General features: G+C 41.7%; 1 protein-coding gene across 7 annotated transcripts in view; it reads right to left on the bottom strand.

Annotated features, from left to right (window-relative positions):
- Positions 1-18: 18 nt before the first annotated feature.
- Positions 19-18,323, bottom strand: part of Chn1 (chimerin 1) — a 164,166-nt gene continuing 145,861 nt past the window's right edge. For 6 of the 7 annotated variants that reach the window (XM_031370637.1, XM_031370639.1, XM_031370643.1 and 3 more), the window contains 5 exons: positions 12,373-12,546; positions 11,596-11,673; positions 5,100-5,237; positions 1,615-1,720; positions 19-230 (listed from right to left, as the gene is read on the bottom strand). In XM_031370637.1, coding sequence (XP_031226497.1) covers positions 59-230; positions 1,615-1,720; positions 5,100-5,237; positions 11,596-11,673; positions 12,373-12,546 — 668 coding nt within the window. In that variant the 3' untranslated portion in view covers positions 19-58. Of the gene's footprint in view, positions 231-1,614; positions 1,721-5,099; positions 5,238-11,595; positions 11,674-12,372; positions 12,547-12,955; positions 13,077-18,323 lie in introns of those variants that run through there. The other variant, XM_031370644.1, reaches the window with a different exon arrangement.

Raw genomic sequence — 18,323 nt, forward strand, 5'->3', positions numbered from 1 at the left:
ATTACTAGAAAACATTCCTTCATCTGTAAACCATTTCTTTTCTCCTCAAATCAAAACTCTAAAATAAAATGTCTTCATTTTTGATAAGCAGCTCCACCACCAGTCTTTGATAGCGTATGTCGTTCAGGGCAGCCATGGGGTCTAGCTCTGGTGATCTCATGAGGGTTGGGCCAAACACGATCCCAAGGTTCTCTGCACTCATCAGATTCTCCTTCTCGTGAAGAGTCACTCTGAAAAAACACAGCAAAACACAGATGAGTCAGTGATAGAGGATGCTCTTCAGCAAGTCTGGACACCCAAATGAAACCAGAGCCACAGCCAAGGTATGCCCACTGGCCAGCTCTTCTAAATTATTATTCCATGCTTCTTTGAAACCTCAAGGGATGCGACTTCTTTTGAAGTAAGTCATACTGATAAATGAAGTCCTGGTGATTGCTGGGGCTCACATTTGGACTGTGTGAGTTCAGATGTTTGTGGATCCCCTTGGCCAGACACATTTCCAAAAAGGAGGAGGGGGCAGAGGAGGAGAAGGTCTACCCCCCTTTTCCCTTGTCTCTGTGGCTCCCTTAGGCAAGGTGAACTCTGAGTGTCTAAGAGAGCATCATGCAGGCAGGGAAGAATGGCTCACAGTTCAGAGAGGTCAGGGTCTGTATCTCTTCCCTTTATCCCACAGCAACAGCACAGACAGAGAGCTACTAGTTTTATTATAGAACACTTAACTAACGCCAAATATGAAGCAAACTTTAATTTACAAGTGGCATTAGTTGTAAACATACTCAAAGGAAGTTTGAACATGATGCCTTTAAAGTGGGAAAGAGCTGGACGTGGTGGTTCACACCTTTAACTCTAGAGGCAGGCAGATGTCTGAGTTGGAGATGCACCTGGTCTATACAGGTCAGCCAGGATTACATGGCAAGACAAAGAGAAGATGGAGTAGGATGTGGAAGAGGGAGAAGGAAGGAAAGGAAGAAAGGAAGGAAGGAAGAAAGAGGAAGGAAAGAAGGAAAAAGGGAAGGAACAGGTATCTGTGAGTGACTGAAACATATTTTGGGGCATATACAGAATTTTTGTTTCTAATTGATTTTACTGTTTGAAGCCCTAAGTCCACTGACATCACATAACTGGAAATTTTGATCATCACCAATCCCATCCTAGCTTCAAATTGACCAATTCTTCCCTACTCCATCACTGTTTATGCACTTTCCATGTTGGTAACAGCAGTTCAAGCAGTTGTTAAAAAATCCAAACTGCTTACGCCAAGCTTCAAGTGCTTACTTGGAACAATAAGCAAAGAAAAATGAGTTGCCTCACAAGCTGACAGCAGCAACCCTTTCCCCATCCAGGCAATGTTCACCAATGTCTACAGAACACTAGCATACTTACTAGCAGATCCTAGAACTGCAGTGCAGGGATGTCAGGATGAGGCTGGCACATGGTACTGCAGTGCACAATATTTTTAGCATCCTTTCCCAACTAGCACAATTTCTCAAAAGACAATGTTGCTATGCACCTACGCATTCTCTCAATAAAACGTGACCTTTCTTTTACCTTTTGCTTAATTTTATTCTTGAGATTTGGTTGTAATACAGCAGTAAGATATGAGCTGCAACTTGCCTCTTGAGATGTGCCATGAGGTACCGGAGCGTCTCGCAGTGGGCGGGCGGCAACGATCTCAGTGCTTCATGAAGGGTCTCCAATTGCTCATCAGGGTCCATAATTTCTACAACACCAAGGAGAGAGATATGCTCTAGCAGAAAACTGATGTGAATGCTCATGGGGCGCTCTTCTGGGATGCTTCTGTAAAGCTAGTGAAAATGGTTTCCCATAGCCAAAATGCAGCTGTCCATGGCCACCTTAGGTTCAGTGTGGCAATCCAGTTTAATGGGCCTTTTCCCCTTGAGAGTCTTATGGTCTGTCACTTGAGGAAAGTGGATACACTAGATATTGTGTATGCAGCTCTATCAAATCCAGATACATGTAGAGACACAAACAAAGCCTTACACACCCTAAAGAGTTCATCTGAGAACAGCATACATATTGCCCAGGATATTTAGAAATTCATTTGCAGTATACAAGACAAGGTAGCCCACGGCCCTTTATGATTCCTGGCAAAGACTTCCTGACATTGTTTAATGACATTGGTTTTCTCTTTCTTTTCTTTTCCCTTTTTTCCCCTTTTTTCAAGACAGGGTTTCTCTGTGTAGTCCTGGCTGTCCTGGAACTCACTCTGTAGACCAGGCTGGCCTCAAACTCAGAAATCCACCTGTCTCTGCCTCCCAGGTACTGGGATTAAAGGTATGCACAACCACTGCCCATCGACATGGTTTTTCTTTCGAGTGTTATGGGAAGAACCCATGCCTCATACATGCTAGGCAAGCACTCTACCACTGAGCAATATGCCAGCTCTTCATTTTTCTTAGTCAAGAACTGTATCATCTAACATTTGCTTGTTGTATTTATTATACTTAGAGTTATATAACAAAATGAAGCCTCTCTTCAAAGCATGAGGACTCTCCATTTTTCAGAATATGTTCTGAAGAAACACACTGCACACAACTCTAAGTGTGCTGTGCTATGGTGGGATCTTGGATAAGGGGGTTCTTCTAAAAGAGTCCATTATGAAGGAAGATCTCCAGCTGGTCATCTGAGAGCTGCACTAAGGGCCCACACACCAGCCACTTTCTGTAAGAACTCTGCTCGAGCTATCAATCACACCTGTAACACAAGGAGTTGATGCTGTCAGAATTGTGTGCTCTTGAAGAGCACCACAGCATACCAGCCAGCGCTCTGGTTACAGGAGTGTCTTAAACGCTGGTCTCAGGCCCTCACACTGTCGAGTCCTAATCAACACGACAGCCTTGAAATGCTGGGAAGACTCCATCTGCCTGTGTCCAGTGTTTAAGACAGAAGACTGAAACTCTGGCTCTAACAATAAACAGTCCAGCTCAATGACATTGTATCCCGGGTACAGTGTAGAACAAAGGTTGGGCTTAAACATGACCAAACAGATCTAACGATTGTCAGAATGTATATGATCAGTGACTGAAGCCTTTTAGTTCAAAAAAAAACCTTTGACTACTCTACAGTTTTGATCCAAAGCTTCCTCAATTCCCTGTTCATTTCTTTATAATAAAGAATATGTGTTTTGTCTTTTGCTATCAGGATGATGCATGAACTGCAAACCTTGGGGACTTTAAGGGGTTTATCTATTCACAACACAGCTATTTTCTCAGACACTGAAATGCAGTAATTTGATTTCTGGAATGAAGAAAATGAAATTCTGTTTACCATGGAAAGCTAACTCAGCATAGGGCCAATTAATCTGAAGCAACATGACTTTGGAAATTAAAAGCAGGTTTTTCCTTTTAACTTCTACAATTAATCTTGGCCAGGAGGAGCTTGAGACAGTGGGAAGCTGTGGAGAGCACTGGTGTGCTAGCTCAGGAGAGTTATTTCCTCCTGAAGGGGCTGACAGCAAACACTGAGGCCAGCATCCCAGGCTACAGTGCACAAGAATGAGGCAGGTGCTGTGAGATAGCCCAAAGCATGCTGTGCTGGGTGCCTGGATTTCAAATCGTGGTCAGGAAAAAGCTCAATGTGAGGGAAATGTCCTGAGTAAAGGCACCTTAGAGACCTGAAGGAATGAGACGAGAAGGGAAGGTGGTCACTGCTGAGCTATGTGCAGGTAGAGCAGAGCATGCCTGTAAAAGTGAGGGAGAGTGTAGCAGATGTGGCTACAGAACTCTTCTCATGTGAGCTGTGTCAAATCCGAACAGTAAGGTTAGGAAAGTTATGTAACCCAATGCTCAGTTAACCACGTTACTTATTTTTCATGTGTGAGTACAGTGGCACATCATGGAGGTCACTTCTTTCTACCCTATGGGTACTGGAGGTCAGACTCAGGTTGTCAGCCTTGGTGGCAAGTGCCTTTTACTCCCTGACCCTCTCACTGGCCCTAATGCTTAATTTCTACAGTTCCCTTTCCTCTAGCTGCCATGAGAAGCACAAAGGACTACAGAAGGTCAAGAAGAACAGCAGGAAGAACATCCCAGTAGACAGAATCCAGGGCCTACAGCAGGCATTGTGCAGATGGCAGCAGTGTGAAAGTATCTTATTCTGAGTCTATTTTGAAGATAGAGCTCTTAAGGTTTCCTGATGGGGAATGTATGCGAAAAGGGAGAATAAGGAATGATTAAGGCTGGGGTGCAGACAACCGGGAGTGGTGGAGGTCTGGGGATAGCTCCATTTGTAATTTCAGATGTCCAATGAACATGATGACCTGGATGAATCTGTGGTTGCAGAAAGAGGCACCCCGAATTTCCAACGGGTTCTAGTTGGAACATGCCAAAATGCACTGTCTCTTTGACACCACGCTGGCCAGATTCTCCCCTGGACAGCAGCCCCTCTTCTCTCTCGGGCACTCAAGTATTATCTACCAAATTTTTTAGAGACATATGGTTTTAAAGACAGAAGCAAAATGGCAGAAATAGACAATCTTTTCTTAAAAAAAAGATGCCAATACTCAGAAACTTTCTCTTCTTTAAAGAGTAAGATATGAATTACAGGTATGAGTTTTGAAACAGAAATAAAAGTTTGCAAATGAGCCATTTTCTTCTTAACTAGAATTTTAAAACCCCCAAAAAAACCCAACCAACCAACCAACCAACAAACAAAACAAAAACAAAAACCCCCAAAACCACAAAAACAAACAAACAAAAAACCCTCAAGAACAACAACAACAAAAAACCCAAATACTTCTTTGGCTGAAGAATATGAGTAATGAGGCCTGAGTTCAGCTCCCCAATTCTGAAAACAAAGCAAAACAAAACAAATTTCTTGTTGATATGAACCCCTGAGTACCAGAAGCGTAACTGATGGGCCAGTGCTTGTTTGTGAACTCTGACGGTCTGTGCACGGTGTAAGTATGGAAACTAAGAACATCATCTGGGTTAGAGCGCGTAAGTGCTTGTGGATACACCGATTGTGGCGAGAGCTGCAGGGGATGTACTTAAAACCTCACTGACAACACTTAGCAGGAGAAGCAGTTCCTGAAAAGAGGTGGCTTGTCAGGTGTTGGACTCCAGAGCCCGTGTACTTACTGGCAGACTCTATGAACTTGGGGTATGCATCGTACGTGATGAGAGGAATTGGCAGATCCCTGAAGTACAGTTTAAGTGCACCAGTGATAATGTTGATGTCCTCATACATGTTCACAGAAATATCCGCCTTCTCACCATCTTGTAAAAGAAACAAAAGTAAACATTGGATTCTTAAGCTGTATCATTTTAACATGATTTGTGCATGACTACATTTTAAAGATAGGCAACACTCCAGTTTTTTTTTTTAAATTAATTAAAATGTATTTTATTCTAACTGTACAGAAGTTTGTGGAGCTTGGGACCGGACAAGTCTATGCTCAAGTAGACCTGAAACTCTACCTGTGATATTTTTGTGAGTTAAGTGATTTTTATTTAAGAAACAAAAAATAAACAAGCAAATAAAAACCCCCATATTTTCATTATTAGCAACCAACACTTCAGATTCTAAGATCAAATTCAGCATGAAACATGATATGCATGAGTGGCCCACTTCTGTAAAACTTTTCAGATTTTTCTCTCTTCAAGCTACTTGGTTTCCTTGCTCAGCTCTGTGTGTATGTGTGCAGACTGGGGTGGAAATAGCTTTTACATTTCCTAATTACCTGAGAATCCTCAGGGGAATAATGCAGTATTGCTTTCTTTCTGCTTTATAGAAGCATGATTTGCAAAAGAGAGCACAGGCCTGGCCTGCCAACCCAGTTTGACCCCAGAGACCACATGGTGGAAGGTGAGAGGCCCACTCCTTCAAGCTGTCCTCTGACCTCCAACACGCACCACCCCCAATTAATAAATGTAAACCAACAATAACGATGATGACCATCCCATCTCACTCACACCGGGCTTCATAGAGGTAACATTTGGATCTTGCCTGAGCAGGGCCCCATGTAAGGAGGCAGTGAGAGGTGGGAAGCAGAACAGAACGCCCACGCGCCTCTGGAGGTGTTCGAGTGAGAAGAGAGGCACTACAGAGCGGAAGCCAGGGAGAGCTGTGGGCGCTCACATTTGGAAGCAGGCTGTCTTCACGGGTCCAGCACTGCCTGTATTTATATTTGTTATAAAATCTGAATCTGTATCTACTTAAGACTTAATCAGTATTATTTCCTTGCTAGATGTGTGTATCTGCATGCCCAAATGTGTGCACAGGTGAACAAACTTTAGGAATGAAAAAGGAATGAGTTGCTAAGCTACAAAAGACATACACAAAAGAAACCATCAATGCATAGGGACAGAAGTCAGTCTAAAATGACTTTGTGATATACAGTTCCAATTGGAAAAGGCAAAAAGGTTCATGGTTGCTAAGTATTTGGGGGAAGAAGGGACAAACAGGTAGAGTATGAGGATTTTTATGTTAGTGAAATTATTCTGTACGATACTGTGATGCTGACAGAGATAGCCCAGTGTAAACTCTTGAGTTTTAGTCAATAATGTATCAATGTTAGGCTATCAATGATAACAAATATATGATACTAAATACAAGATGCTAAAACAGACAATATAGGGCATGCCTGGATCCCAGTGTGCTTGAGGTAGGCACAGGAAGGTCAAGAGTTCTAGACCAACCTGGGCTAACATAACATAACATAACATCTCAAAATCAATGTAGTAACAGTGACCTTGGGAATGGATACCAGAGGGAGAGATTGCAAAGGAAATCAGCACTTTCAGCCAAATTGTTCTGAAACTCTAAAAGTGCTCCATAAAAGCCCTTACAAAATCCAGACTCTGAAAATGCAGAGTATTTCAGCCTTTCTAAACTCCCGGTCGATTGTGAGTCAGCTTCTAAGTGTCTCTTTCACCCAGGGTAAAGCCATGGTCAAGACCGGATAAAGCAGGATAGAGTGCTTTCTGGAAACCAAAGGCAATGTCCCTGGAGGAGACACTAGAAAGCATGCAGGTGCCCTGGCCTAAGGACCTGAAGAAGGGGACTACAGGCAGGGATCATCAGCACTGAAGCCAGGAAGAAACAGTGAGGGTGGTTTTTGTTTTCCTTCCCCTTTTTGCCAGAGTTCCTGTTCCAATACCTATTAATTATTTTCTATGAAGACTCTAGATTCAAGTATCCCTCTGTTCCCAGGGTCTAAAACCCCATTGTTCCAGTGTGTATAAACAGACCACTTCCCAGTGTACACAGGCCAGCTACTTCACCAGTCTTTAGCCTGGGAAATAAGGTCACCATTCTTTGAGCTCTACTGTATGTGGAGCAGGTAGGGTTCAGACTGCGCACCAGCAGGGTCCACTCTACCAGCGTCTTCACTCCTCTCCAGGCTGCAGTGCTTGCTGTTAGGGTTTTGCTACTCAACCTGTACAGCTGCTCTGTGCTGATCCACAGGTTAGCACAAGCGTGCACATTTCTCCTTGGGAAGCTTCTCCTAACTGTAGTGTTTGTCCCTTGCTCTACCAGGCTGTGCTGTGTTTTCTTCTTATTAATACTTTCCTTCATGGAACGTATGAAAGTGAAATCAGTAACTACTGTGCACTTATTTTAAGTCCGACACAGATGCAAGGACCAAGAACATAGGCTAACTATCAAATTATAGTAAAGAACTCAGTGCCTGGCATGTGGCAGCAACTTAATGTCACTTTTCAGTGACTAAATCAGCACAAGAGAGATTTCAGAAAGCTAGGAGCCTACTCTTGGGTTTACTATAGACATCATTATTAAGACAATTCTTTTAAAACCTGCTTTAAAATTTGATTGATAGAATTTTCATGATATAACTAAATCATTTAAAGTATATAATTCAATGTTTTTCATGTACTTACAAAGGATAAGAATACTACTATAGCCTGATTTTAGAACTTTCTTATGCCCCTCAAAGTCCCTGTACCTGTTAGCACCATGACCTTGCTCTGGCCTTCGCAAAGGAGGGTATACATCCCTCCCATCAGTCTGCATGGTTTGTCTATGTTACATGTATTGGTCATGCAACACGTGCTCTTTCACTTAGCTTAGTTTAATAACATATATTGGCATTCTATTCCTTTGTTTTCTAGCTGCTGAATATATCTATTTATTAAAACATGAATTCAAAAATTTCCATTTATTTTGTATGTATGTATATATGTATGTATGTATGTATGTATATATGTACGTATGTGTGTGGGCACATATGTGTCATGGAATACATGTGGAAGTCAGAGGACAACTTGTTAGAGTTGGTTCTCTCCTTTCAGTCAGGTTGTCAGGACTGTCTAGTAGGGTCTTCATTGTTGTGTGAAACACCATGACCAAAAGCAGCCTGGGGAAGAGAGGGTTTATTTGGCCTCAGATTACAGTCTATCATTAGGAAAAGCCAAGACAGAAAGGAAGTCAGGGCAGGAACCTGGAGGCAGGAACTAAAGCAGAGGCCATGGAGGGATGCTTACTGGCTTGATCTTCATAGCCTACTCAGCTTATTCTCTAACATAGCCCAGATTACTAGCCCAGGCAAAGCATTCCCTCACTCTGGGTGGGACCCACCTGTTAGTTAATCATGAAAAGCACTACAGACTTGCCTAGAGGCAATCTGATGGAGGCTATTTCTCAGTTGAAGTTCATATTATCAGATCACTCCAGACTGCCAAAACCAAGACAGACATAATAGCAAGTGCCTTTACCACTAAGCCATCTCTCTTTCTTTCTTTTTGGTTTTTAAAGATTTATTTATTTATTTATTTATTTATTTATTTATTTAATGCACACGAGTGCGCTGTAGCTATCTTCAGACGCACCAGAAGAGTGCATCAGATCTCATTACAGATGGTTGTGAGCCACCATGTGGTTGCTGGGAAATGAACTCAGGACCTCTGGAAGAGGAGTCAGTGCTCTTAACCATTGAACCATCTCTCCAGCCCCAAGCCATCTCTTTATAACAAACAAAAAACCCAGGATTTACGCATATAGGTAAGTATGTATATTTTTTTGAGACAGGGTTTCTCTATATAGCTCTAGCTGTCCTGGAACTCACTATGTAGACCAGGTTGTCCTAGAACTCACAGATCTGCCTGCCTCTGCCTCTTGAGAGTTGAGATTAAAGACATGAGAACACACACACACACACACACACACACACACACACACACACACACACACAAAACTGCCTTTCATTTGTTTCACTTTAAATTGTTTTCTGTTAGCCAGGTAGTGGTGGCACACGCCTTTAGTCCCAGCACTTGGGAGGCAGCCAGCACTTGGGAGGCAGAGGCAGGCCAATTTCTGAGTTCGAGGCCAGCCTGGTCTACAGAGTGAGTTCCAGGACAGCTAGGGCTACACAGAGAAACCCTGTCTCGAAAAGAAAAAGTTTTCTGTTAAAAACACTATAAACAATCTAAAATGTGAGCTCCAGGTCCTGGTTTTCTATGCAGAAGCACATCTTAGCAGCACAGTCTGTAATACCTTCTTCTGACTCTCTCCTGTTCAGCCCTTGGCTCACTGAGCACAAGCCCTGGCTCTTGTGATGAGGCTCTGCCACGACCTCTCAGTGTACCCCCCATATACTGTTTGTGGTTCCACCTGAAGAAGACTGCAGCCAAGCTGTTGGCACCTGCTGACCTTTTAGAGTAGGTAGTGCTCCACCTGCTGACTATCTCCTAGATGAGCAGAGACTGCCCCAAACCTGCCTTTACCTTGACTCTGGGACTAAAGGGTCCATAGCAGCATTCTCTATCTGCCTCTTTCCTCAATTCCTTGTTTGAAAGCTAGGCCTCCTGGAAATGATCACTCTTGATTACTTCATGCTACTTCCTTGGCTATCTATGATAGCCACCAGCTTTAAACATTCCACATTTGTGCGCAGGGCTGATTTAATGATTTGCACCATGGGTTCTCATGCTAAAACTCTATGTAATTCCTATGAATGATTGCAGGACATGTCTGGAAGCATCAGCGTGGCCCCCAAAGAACTACTATGTAGAGCCAAAGGAACCATGGGGAATCTTAAAATCTGTTAGCAGTGTTACAAAACAGTTGTCTCGATGTTTAATGACAAAAAGTGTGTCGCACTCAATTGCTTTCTGTGGTTGACATGATTTTCAGTTTCTTTGTCAGTGTTTACTTATTTTTTTCAGAATTGTGATTGCAGTCTGGGAGTGGACATGCTCAGTTGCTGCCTTTCAGATAAAGGGAATTCCTCTTACCATTCATTTGGCAAGGATTCAGGACGTTCCTTGATGTGTATCTGTACACAACATATCAATACTTTACCATCTTTGTTTGCATAAAACATTTAGGTGGCCTACATTCCCCTTTTTGGGTTGGTAGTATTTAATTTATTTTTCTCTTCTGCCTTTGTGGCTTATGAGAAGACTGCCAACAGAGAGGACACACACACACACACACACACACACACACACACACACACACACAGATATACACTGTAATTTAAAAATTACTGATTTAGCCAGATAGTGCTGGTGCACGCCTTTAATCCCAGCTCTTGGGAGGAAGATGCAGGCAAATTTCTCAGGTTGAGGCCAGCCTGGTGGTTTACACAGTGAGCTCCAGGACAGCCAGGGCTACACAGAGAAATCCTATCTTAGAGGAAAAAATTGCTAACTCTGGATTTAAGGTGCTTTTCTTTGGTGCTACCTTTCTGGTACAAAGGAAACACAAACGGAGTGGTCAGGCAACAAATCAACATTACCTCCCACCCCTGCAAATTCCCTATGGCCCTAGCTATGCTAAAACTCACTTTGTATACTAGATTGGCCTTGAACTCTGAGATCCATCTGCCTTTACCTTCCCAGTCCTGAGTATAAAGGGGTGCACCACCACACCCAGCACAAATCAAAACTTGTGTTATTTTTAAAGTCCCATTAAGCTGGGGAGGGTGGCACATACCTACAATACTAGGGAAGCAGAGGCAGGGGAATGTCAAGTTTGAGGCCAGTTGGGGCTACAAACAAGAACGTTATCTTACCTCCTGCAAGCTATAAAACAAAACACATGACAGCGAGCTTTCCACAGTGGGCAGGACTTATGCCACAGCTTCAGCTCTGCTAAGCTTTCTGCTTCCTGTACATGAGCTAGACCCTGAGCTTCACAGGAGGGCTGAGTGGCTAACTCAGGCTGGGACATGAGAAAAACTACATTGTCCATTTTTTCCTGTCCGTTTTGGTAAATTTAATTGTGCTCTGCTTTTGATGAACTTGGGCCAACCTTAGATATTCAGATGCTGGTGATAGCCATAAGCGCTGTGTTTCTTTCTTACCAGGAAACCTGAACCTTTAAGGTAGCTGACGCAAAGACAAGAAACTGTAAGTTGAATTTTGTTGTTTTGTTTGTTTGGCTTAGTTTTTAGATAGGCTGGCCTCAAATTCACTATGTACCAATCAAGGCCTTGAACACCTGATCCTCTCAAGTGTTGGAGTCATAGGAGTATGCCACCATGCCTATCACAACCTTTTGCAGAATATAATAATCATAATTAATAATATAATTAATCTAAGAGTAGCAAAAGAAACTAACTTTCTGGCAGAGTATAAACATTTAAGTTAATGGCTCTGCTTAAAAACATACCTCTATCAAAAGCCATCTTGACATCTTCAATTAGGTCACTAAATCCTGACACTCGGTAGAGTCCTTCAGAATTAAGACCTGAAAAGTAAATAAAGTATGGGAACTAATTTTCTGTTAACTCATGCCTTACCTTCACATTTCAACATCTCTCCATACTTCAAGCTGGATGTGTTAGAAAAAAATAATAAAACACACATGCCTGTAAGTCTTTTCCCACCTCCTCCAAAAGTGAATCTGTTCCAGTCTTTCTTCTGACCTACTGTCACCTGGATATTTATAATTTGGCCATCATGTTGCCTAATTAGACCAAGTAACATTAAATCTTAAGGGAAATAATTTATCACCCAATTCCATCATAAAGTCTTTTACATAACAGAAAGCCTGCATCAGCAGGCCTGTGGCTGTTTTCCCAAGTGGGTAAGAATAATTAGGATGCAGCTCAGGATTCTGTTCTTGACGTTTTAACAGGGCATTTCTGCCTTTGCTTCCTGGCATGAGAAGAACATAAAACCTGAAAGGTGAATCTATCTCTGTATAGTGATCTTTGCAGACTGCAGACATCATCCATTAATGTATCCTAAATACTATTTTCCATAACCAGTTAAATGTTCCTTGAAATCAAGCTGCTTGCTCATTAATACACTGCAGATGTGAGAGCACATGTCTCCTGACACCATTCCCCATATCACTGATGACAATGGCAACATTAAAGACAAGGCACGCGCCTAGAGAGCCCCAGGCGCCCAAGCGTTGGTAGCCTTCATTGAAACGCCTTACCTCTAGACTCGATCTCCCTGATGCACATGTCTACCACCATTGGCCGCTTGGTGATGTGAGCTTTCACGAGTGTTGTCAGATCGCAGCTGTATACCTTCTTCACGTGCTTGAGGTCTGGCTTACAGTCATTGGGCACCATCTTGGAACACTGCTTGTGAACATTCAACCCACAATCTATGAAAAAAATGAAGGAAAAAGTCATGGTTATTTTCAGCCTGGGCATTCTGGGGTGTTTCTCTCAGTAGAAGTGCAACTCCTCCAAGGAGGAAACAAAAGCCTAGTTCCTCTTGGGAAAGCTGGATTAGATCTAGGCCAGGATTTTCTTTCTTTTTGAGATAGGGTTTCCCTATATAACCCTGGCTGACCTGGAACTCTCTATATAGACCAGGTTGGCCTCTAGATATCTGCCAGCCTCTGCCTCCTGAATGCTATGATTAAAGGCGTGTGCCATCACACCCAACAAGGCCAGAATTCTGGCTAATGCTTCATTATTTAAGTTCCTAAGTGACTCCAGAAAGCAAAAACAAAGTCAAATGATGGATTCCCCACACAAAACCATTAAGTGTTAAATAATTACACATACTAGAATGTCACATCCCCAATGCTAAGATTTGAGTGTTTTCTTCATAATTCTTATGACATGTTGAGAGGTGAAGCTTTTGGAAGGTGCTGGGTCCCTGTCACGAGCGGGTCAGTGTTGCTATGAAGAGGTCTAGGGAGAGGGTTTTCTCTTCTTCCTGACACTCCACCTTTGCCATGGGGACACAGCAAGGAAGCCCTCCAGATGCTGGTGGCCTGAACCTTCTATCTCAGAACTATGGTATCGAACTCTTGTTCTTTGTAACTTATCTAGCTGAAGGTTCTTTGATACAGTGGCTTAAAATAGACCAGTCACCTAGCTCAAAGTAATTTATATCTACTATAAGTTGTAATTATATTTCAAGTCACTTGATATAAAGTGGAACTGGACAACCAAATTACATGTATTCAAGATCGTTTTAAAATAAATCGGTTCTAGCTAGTTGTGGTGGTACATGCTTTTAATCCCAGCACTTGGGAGACAGAGACAGAGGCAGTCAGATTTCTAAGTTTGAGGCCAGCCTGGTCAACAAAGCAAGTTCTAGGACAGCCAGACAGAGAAACCCTGTCTCAGAAAAACCCAAACAAACCAAACAAAAATCAAAACCCCAACCAAATCTGTTCCTATTTATATCTCTTCACAAGCCCTTTTGTTATGTAAGAGTGCATTTAATTTCTTGAGTAGCCTCCTATGATAACAGCTGACTAACAGCTGACATTTATGGAGGACTAACTATTGTTGCCCAGCACCATTTCAAGTGCCTTGCGGTTATTGTTTTCTCTATCAAATAGCCACTGTTTCTTCCATTTTCTATTTATATCTGAACAAATTAAGGAATTTATCCAAGGTACACAGTGGAGCTTGAACTCCAGCCTTGGGTGATTCTGGAACCCTGAGGTCTCCACGCTGGACTGCATCCGCTGAAGTGTCTCTCTGGTTTGTAGGGTTGTTAACATCTCAAGCACCATTACCCAGTTATATCTGAGACACCCTTTCAACAATGTAAGTACCACAAAGTTTTATAATGGACGAAAAAGAACAAACATGTTCTGCTAAATTAGTCTCAAGTGATAAACTATACTGAGAAAATAATTCAGCTAAAATAAATGCCATCTTTATGTTTTAAAAAGTAAAACGTTCCTAATTTTTAAGTTAAAACTCTTATCAGGATCTCTTACAAAACTAGTTTAAATGAAGTAGATGCAGTTCATGTTCAGAATCCCAGATGGTCTGGGCAGCTGCCTCAGCTCTAGGGCAGTTTCATCTTGCTGACGACACAGCATGGAGAGGATGCTAGTCCCAGGAGCTACTGAGCTGATGCACCAGTGCTAGTGGCACCATCAATAGAACGCGTGATAAAATGTATCCTGCAAACTAGTAATGAGTGTCATGGCACAGACAAGAAGAGCCAGCACACAAACAGAACTGTTTTGTCATTAAATGGACAGACACTGGCAACTGAAAGAGCATTGAGCTGGGGAGCCTGAGAGAGGAATTGCATGGGTGTGCTGGAAGGAGCTGGGTGTCTGCACATGTGAGCCTAACTGAACATCCCAGAGAGGGCAAGACACTGAGTCATGTCTGAATACTGTCATGACTAAGGACAGAAATGTTTCCTAACCAAAATCCTCAATCTACCACCTGAAGATATAAGGCAGCACTGCTCCATATAGAGGCCCAAATGATTGTGTGGCTAAAAGCGAAGCCCCTCTTAGCATCTTAACATGTGAGATTTCTAATTTGACAATAAAGTAAACCAGTAGCCAAACATACATCACAAAGACCTCTTTCCTCCAAACACTGAAATGCTGTGGACGACTTGTAAAACTCAGTGCTTGTTCTAGAATCTGTGGGCTATGGACCTGGAGTGAGGCATGGCACTTTTTCTGTTTAGTGCTTCTTGTAGTGTTGGACAAGCCTTGGTGTCTGTCACTGTATGTAAGAGCTTCAGGTAGTACTACTGGGTGCTTGCCAGCACTACAGGTCTTGTCAAGGCAGTGCTGCAAAATGTGTTGAAAGGCCTTGTCACCACCAGCTGAAGGTCAGAGGCCAAGTGGAACTCAAGGTCCTAAGATGGGTCTGAGTAATGGGGTTGTAGACTTCATGTCTACACTGCTCTTCACACACTTCATTTATAGAAAAGCACCTTCAAGTAACTAATGTCTAACTTCTCTCTGAATTCACAATATCTGAGTTTTCAATACATTTACTTTTCAGATATTTTGCATCGTTTCACTCTGCCTTCTGAGACAGTAGACACTCAGCTCTCCCAGTCCTGCGGCTGAGGGCATCCTCTTCTCTTAGGGTTAATGCTGTTGGGGTCCCCCAATCCCTTGCACATGTTAGGCAGGGGCTCTCACTACTTAAGCACCAGCCCTTTCAGTTAACTTTAAATGTCTATTTTCTCCCATGTGCTTGAACTGTGTAACTTCTGTGCTGCAGCCTCCCTGATTCCTTTGTCACCTCTGTTCTGGTTCCCAGGTATCCTCTCAGGTCTCAGTGTCCAGTTGTCAAGACTGCCTCCAGTTCTTTTTACAGTAGTATTTCTTTTCTGACATTTTCCATGTTTTAAAGATTTTCTGTTGGGAGTGTTTTATGACAGCTACTCTTCTTGTCTGATACCCACACCATCTCACATTTTGAGTTTAGGCTTCACTGGTTCCTGGTGGGATAAGTGATTCTGAACTTTAACTCTGAATGTTTTAAGTACAGTACCCACTTCAATCTTCCATTTCGGCAGGTTCCACTTAAACTTATAATGCTTAGCCTGGCTCACTTTTAAAAATAAAATTAAAATGTTCACCTAAAACTCAGTGGTCTCCTCTGTGTGTGTGTGTGTGTGTGTGTGTGTGTGTGTGTGTGATGGTTGGTATTATTAATAAAATAAAGTGAAACAAAAGCCATCTGGACAAGTCTTTTGAAGTGTATTAAGTGTCTGAAGTTTGGGCATTAGCACTAGTGTGGCTGTCTTGCTCTTCAGGGGTAGAACTCAGGCCACACTTGGACTTTGGAGGAGCAGCTCAGAACAAGCCATCACTGCACAGAGGAAGAGAATGAGTCCTTAGTGTGCTCAGGCTACTGAGCCTGAAGAGCAGAGCTGTGACGGGACTGCACACTGAGCAGCCTGTGCAGCCTGTGTTCTACCCACCCACCTACCCCTTCCTACCCACAACACACTGTATTTGCTGAATACTTTTTCAGCATTGAAGATGAACTATATACTTTCTATCTTTTGTTCAATAATGTGTATTATACCAGTATATATACATACATATACATATAGTTTAAAAAATGTTGCTATATTTTACCTGTACTATCCTTCCAATTATCTGTGCTTGATCTTTATAGGACTTTTAAAAAGCAGTTATAAATCCTAGACATTATATTGTTGTTTCTTCATATCCTTCCCCATATATAACCTCAGAAAGAAAACACAAATACAAATCCGATGCATCCATATATCAAAACATATACATGGTACTAACAAGCAGTCTTAATTTATCCTTTGAAATAGGATGTCATTTTATTCAGCCAGCTACTAAACATATTGTGATTCAGTCAAAACTGCATCAAAGCAGTAACTGAACTCAGACTTAAAACTTAAAGGAAATATTTACTAAACAAATATCTTTTATCCCATTTAACAATATAAAAGTACGAGAATTTCAGACTACATGTCCAACAGGATTCAAGAGGAAATCCTTTTGGAAGACCACAGAGCAAAGGCAACAGAATTAAAATACAGCACCAGAAACTGGAGAGATGGCTCAGTGGTTAAGCGCACTGGAGGCTCTTCCAGAGGACCGATTCCCGTGACCCACAGTGACTTACAACCATCTGTAACTCCAGTCCTAGAGAATCTGACTCTCTTTTGGTCTCCTCAGCACCCGGCATGGAAGTGATGCACAGATATACATGAAAGTAAAACACCATACACATAAAAAAAAGAACTAGCATCATTTTACATTCTTGAGTTCACAGTGTAATGCAGCAGCCCAAGCATGCTCTGCAAACTATACACTGAAAAAAATATCAATATATGAACAGCATTTCAGTCTGCCATTAAAACTATTATTTATTTATTTATTTATTTATGCCATAAACAGTTCTGTTTTTCCAGAAGATGTTGAACTATAAACGAGTGAGAAGTCCATAGATATCATTTGTTATACCTCTTGGTTTTGTAGGCTAATTTTATATTATTATTAAACTATATTTCACCCTCCAATTTCTCATGATAAGAAATATATAACAAAGACAGAAAAAGAGAATTACAGAATCCATATTTCTGCATTTTCTTAATGAAACAGTTATGTTAGACTACTGACCTCAAGCTACCTGGTTATTTATGTATGCACTGACTTCTCTATGCATACACAAGCTGCACTGCTAGAAAGCACAGAGACCCATGTTCTGAAGTAAATAACCAACATTCATTTACATTCTAAGGATAGATTAAAGGGTAACAGAATTATGGTAATGTACATTTGGAGAAAAAATTATTCACTGTTTTATAAATATTCATATTTAAAATAACCACAAAGTATTTATTCTTTCTGTGGCCTTAACGATTGAACCAGGGCTTCATATAGGTGTTAAATGTACCTCTTTTGTATTTCTCACCATGAAGGATTTTCATTTTTAGTTCCGTGTATGTGTGTTTATGTGTGGGAAGAAAGTACATGTTCCTTCAGGTGCTTGCAGAGGTCACAGGCACTGGTTGCCCCTGGAGCTGGAGTTAGAGGCAGTTGTGAGCCCTGGACATGAGTGCTAGGAGCTGAACTAGGGTTCTCTGCTAGAGCAGTGCATGCTCCTAACTGCTGAGCAATCTGTTTCCCCTATTTGAAGTGAACATCTCACATTCTAATAGATATCACAAGTCATTATTTTCATAAGAAAATTAAAAGAAATGGCTTATACTTTGGAATATTTATGAAGATATTGCTTTTAACCAGAAGAAGCTACATAAAACTTTTAAAAGGGATTGATCAGATTATCACTGACTTATAAGGAAAATCACCACTGTTAGGTACTAATAAAAATAGAAGTTTTTTTTCTTCCAACTAAAAGTTCAATATTTATATACTTAAAAGTAACTTCTATTATTAGGAGAAAGCCTTCTATCTCCTATTAGAGGGCAGCAATGACAATAATAATAACTATGATGGTGATGACAGTAAGTGCTGAAAATACAAAGGAGCTTCACCATCTAACCTCAGTTGAAGTGTCTGCTTTAAAATAAGCGTCAGCCTGCATTAAACTTTCTTTCTTTCTTTCTTTTTTTTTTTTTAGAGACAGGGTATCTCTGCGTAGCCCTGGCTGTCCTGGAACTCACTCTGTAGACCAGGCTGGCCTCGAACTCAGAAATCCG

Source organism: Mastomys coucha, unplaced genomic scaffold (assembly GCF_008632895.1).
Source record: "Mastomys coucha isolate ucsf_1 unplaced genomic scaffold, UCSF_Mcou_1 pScaffold15, whole genome shotgun sequence".
Lineage (NCBI taxonomy): Eukaryota > Metazoa > Chordata > Mammalia > Rodentia > Muridae > Mastomys > Mastomys coucha.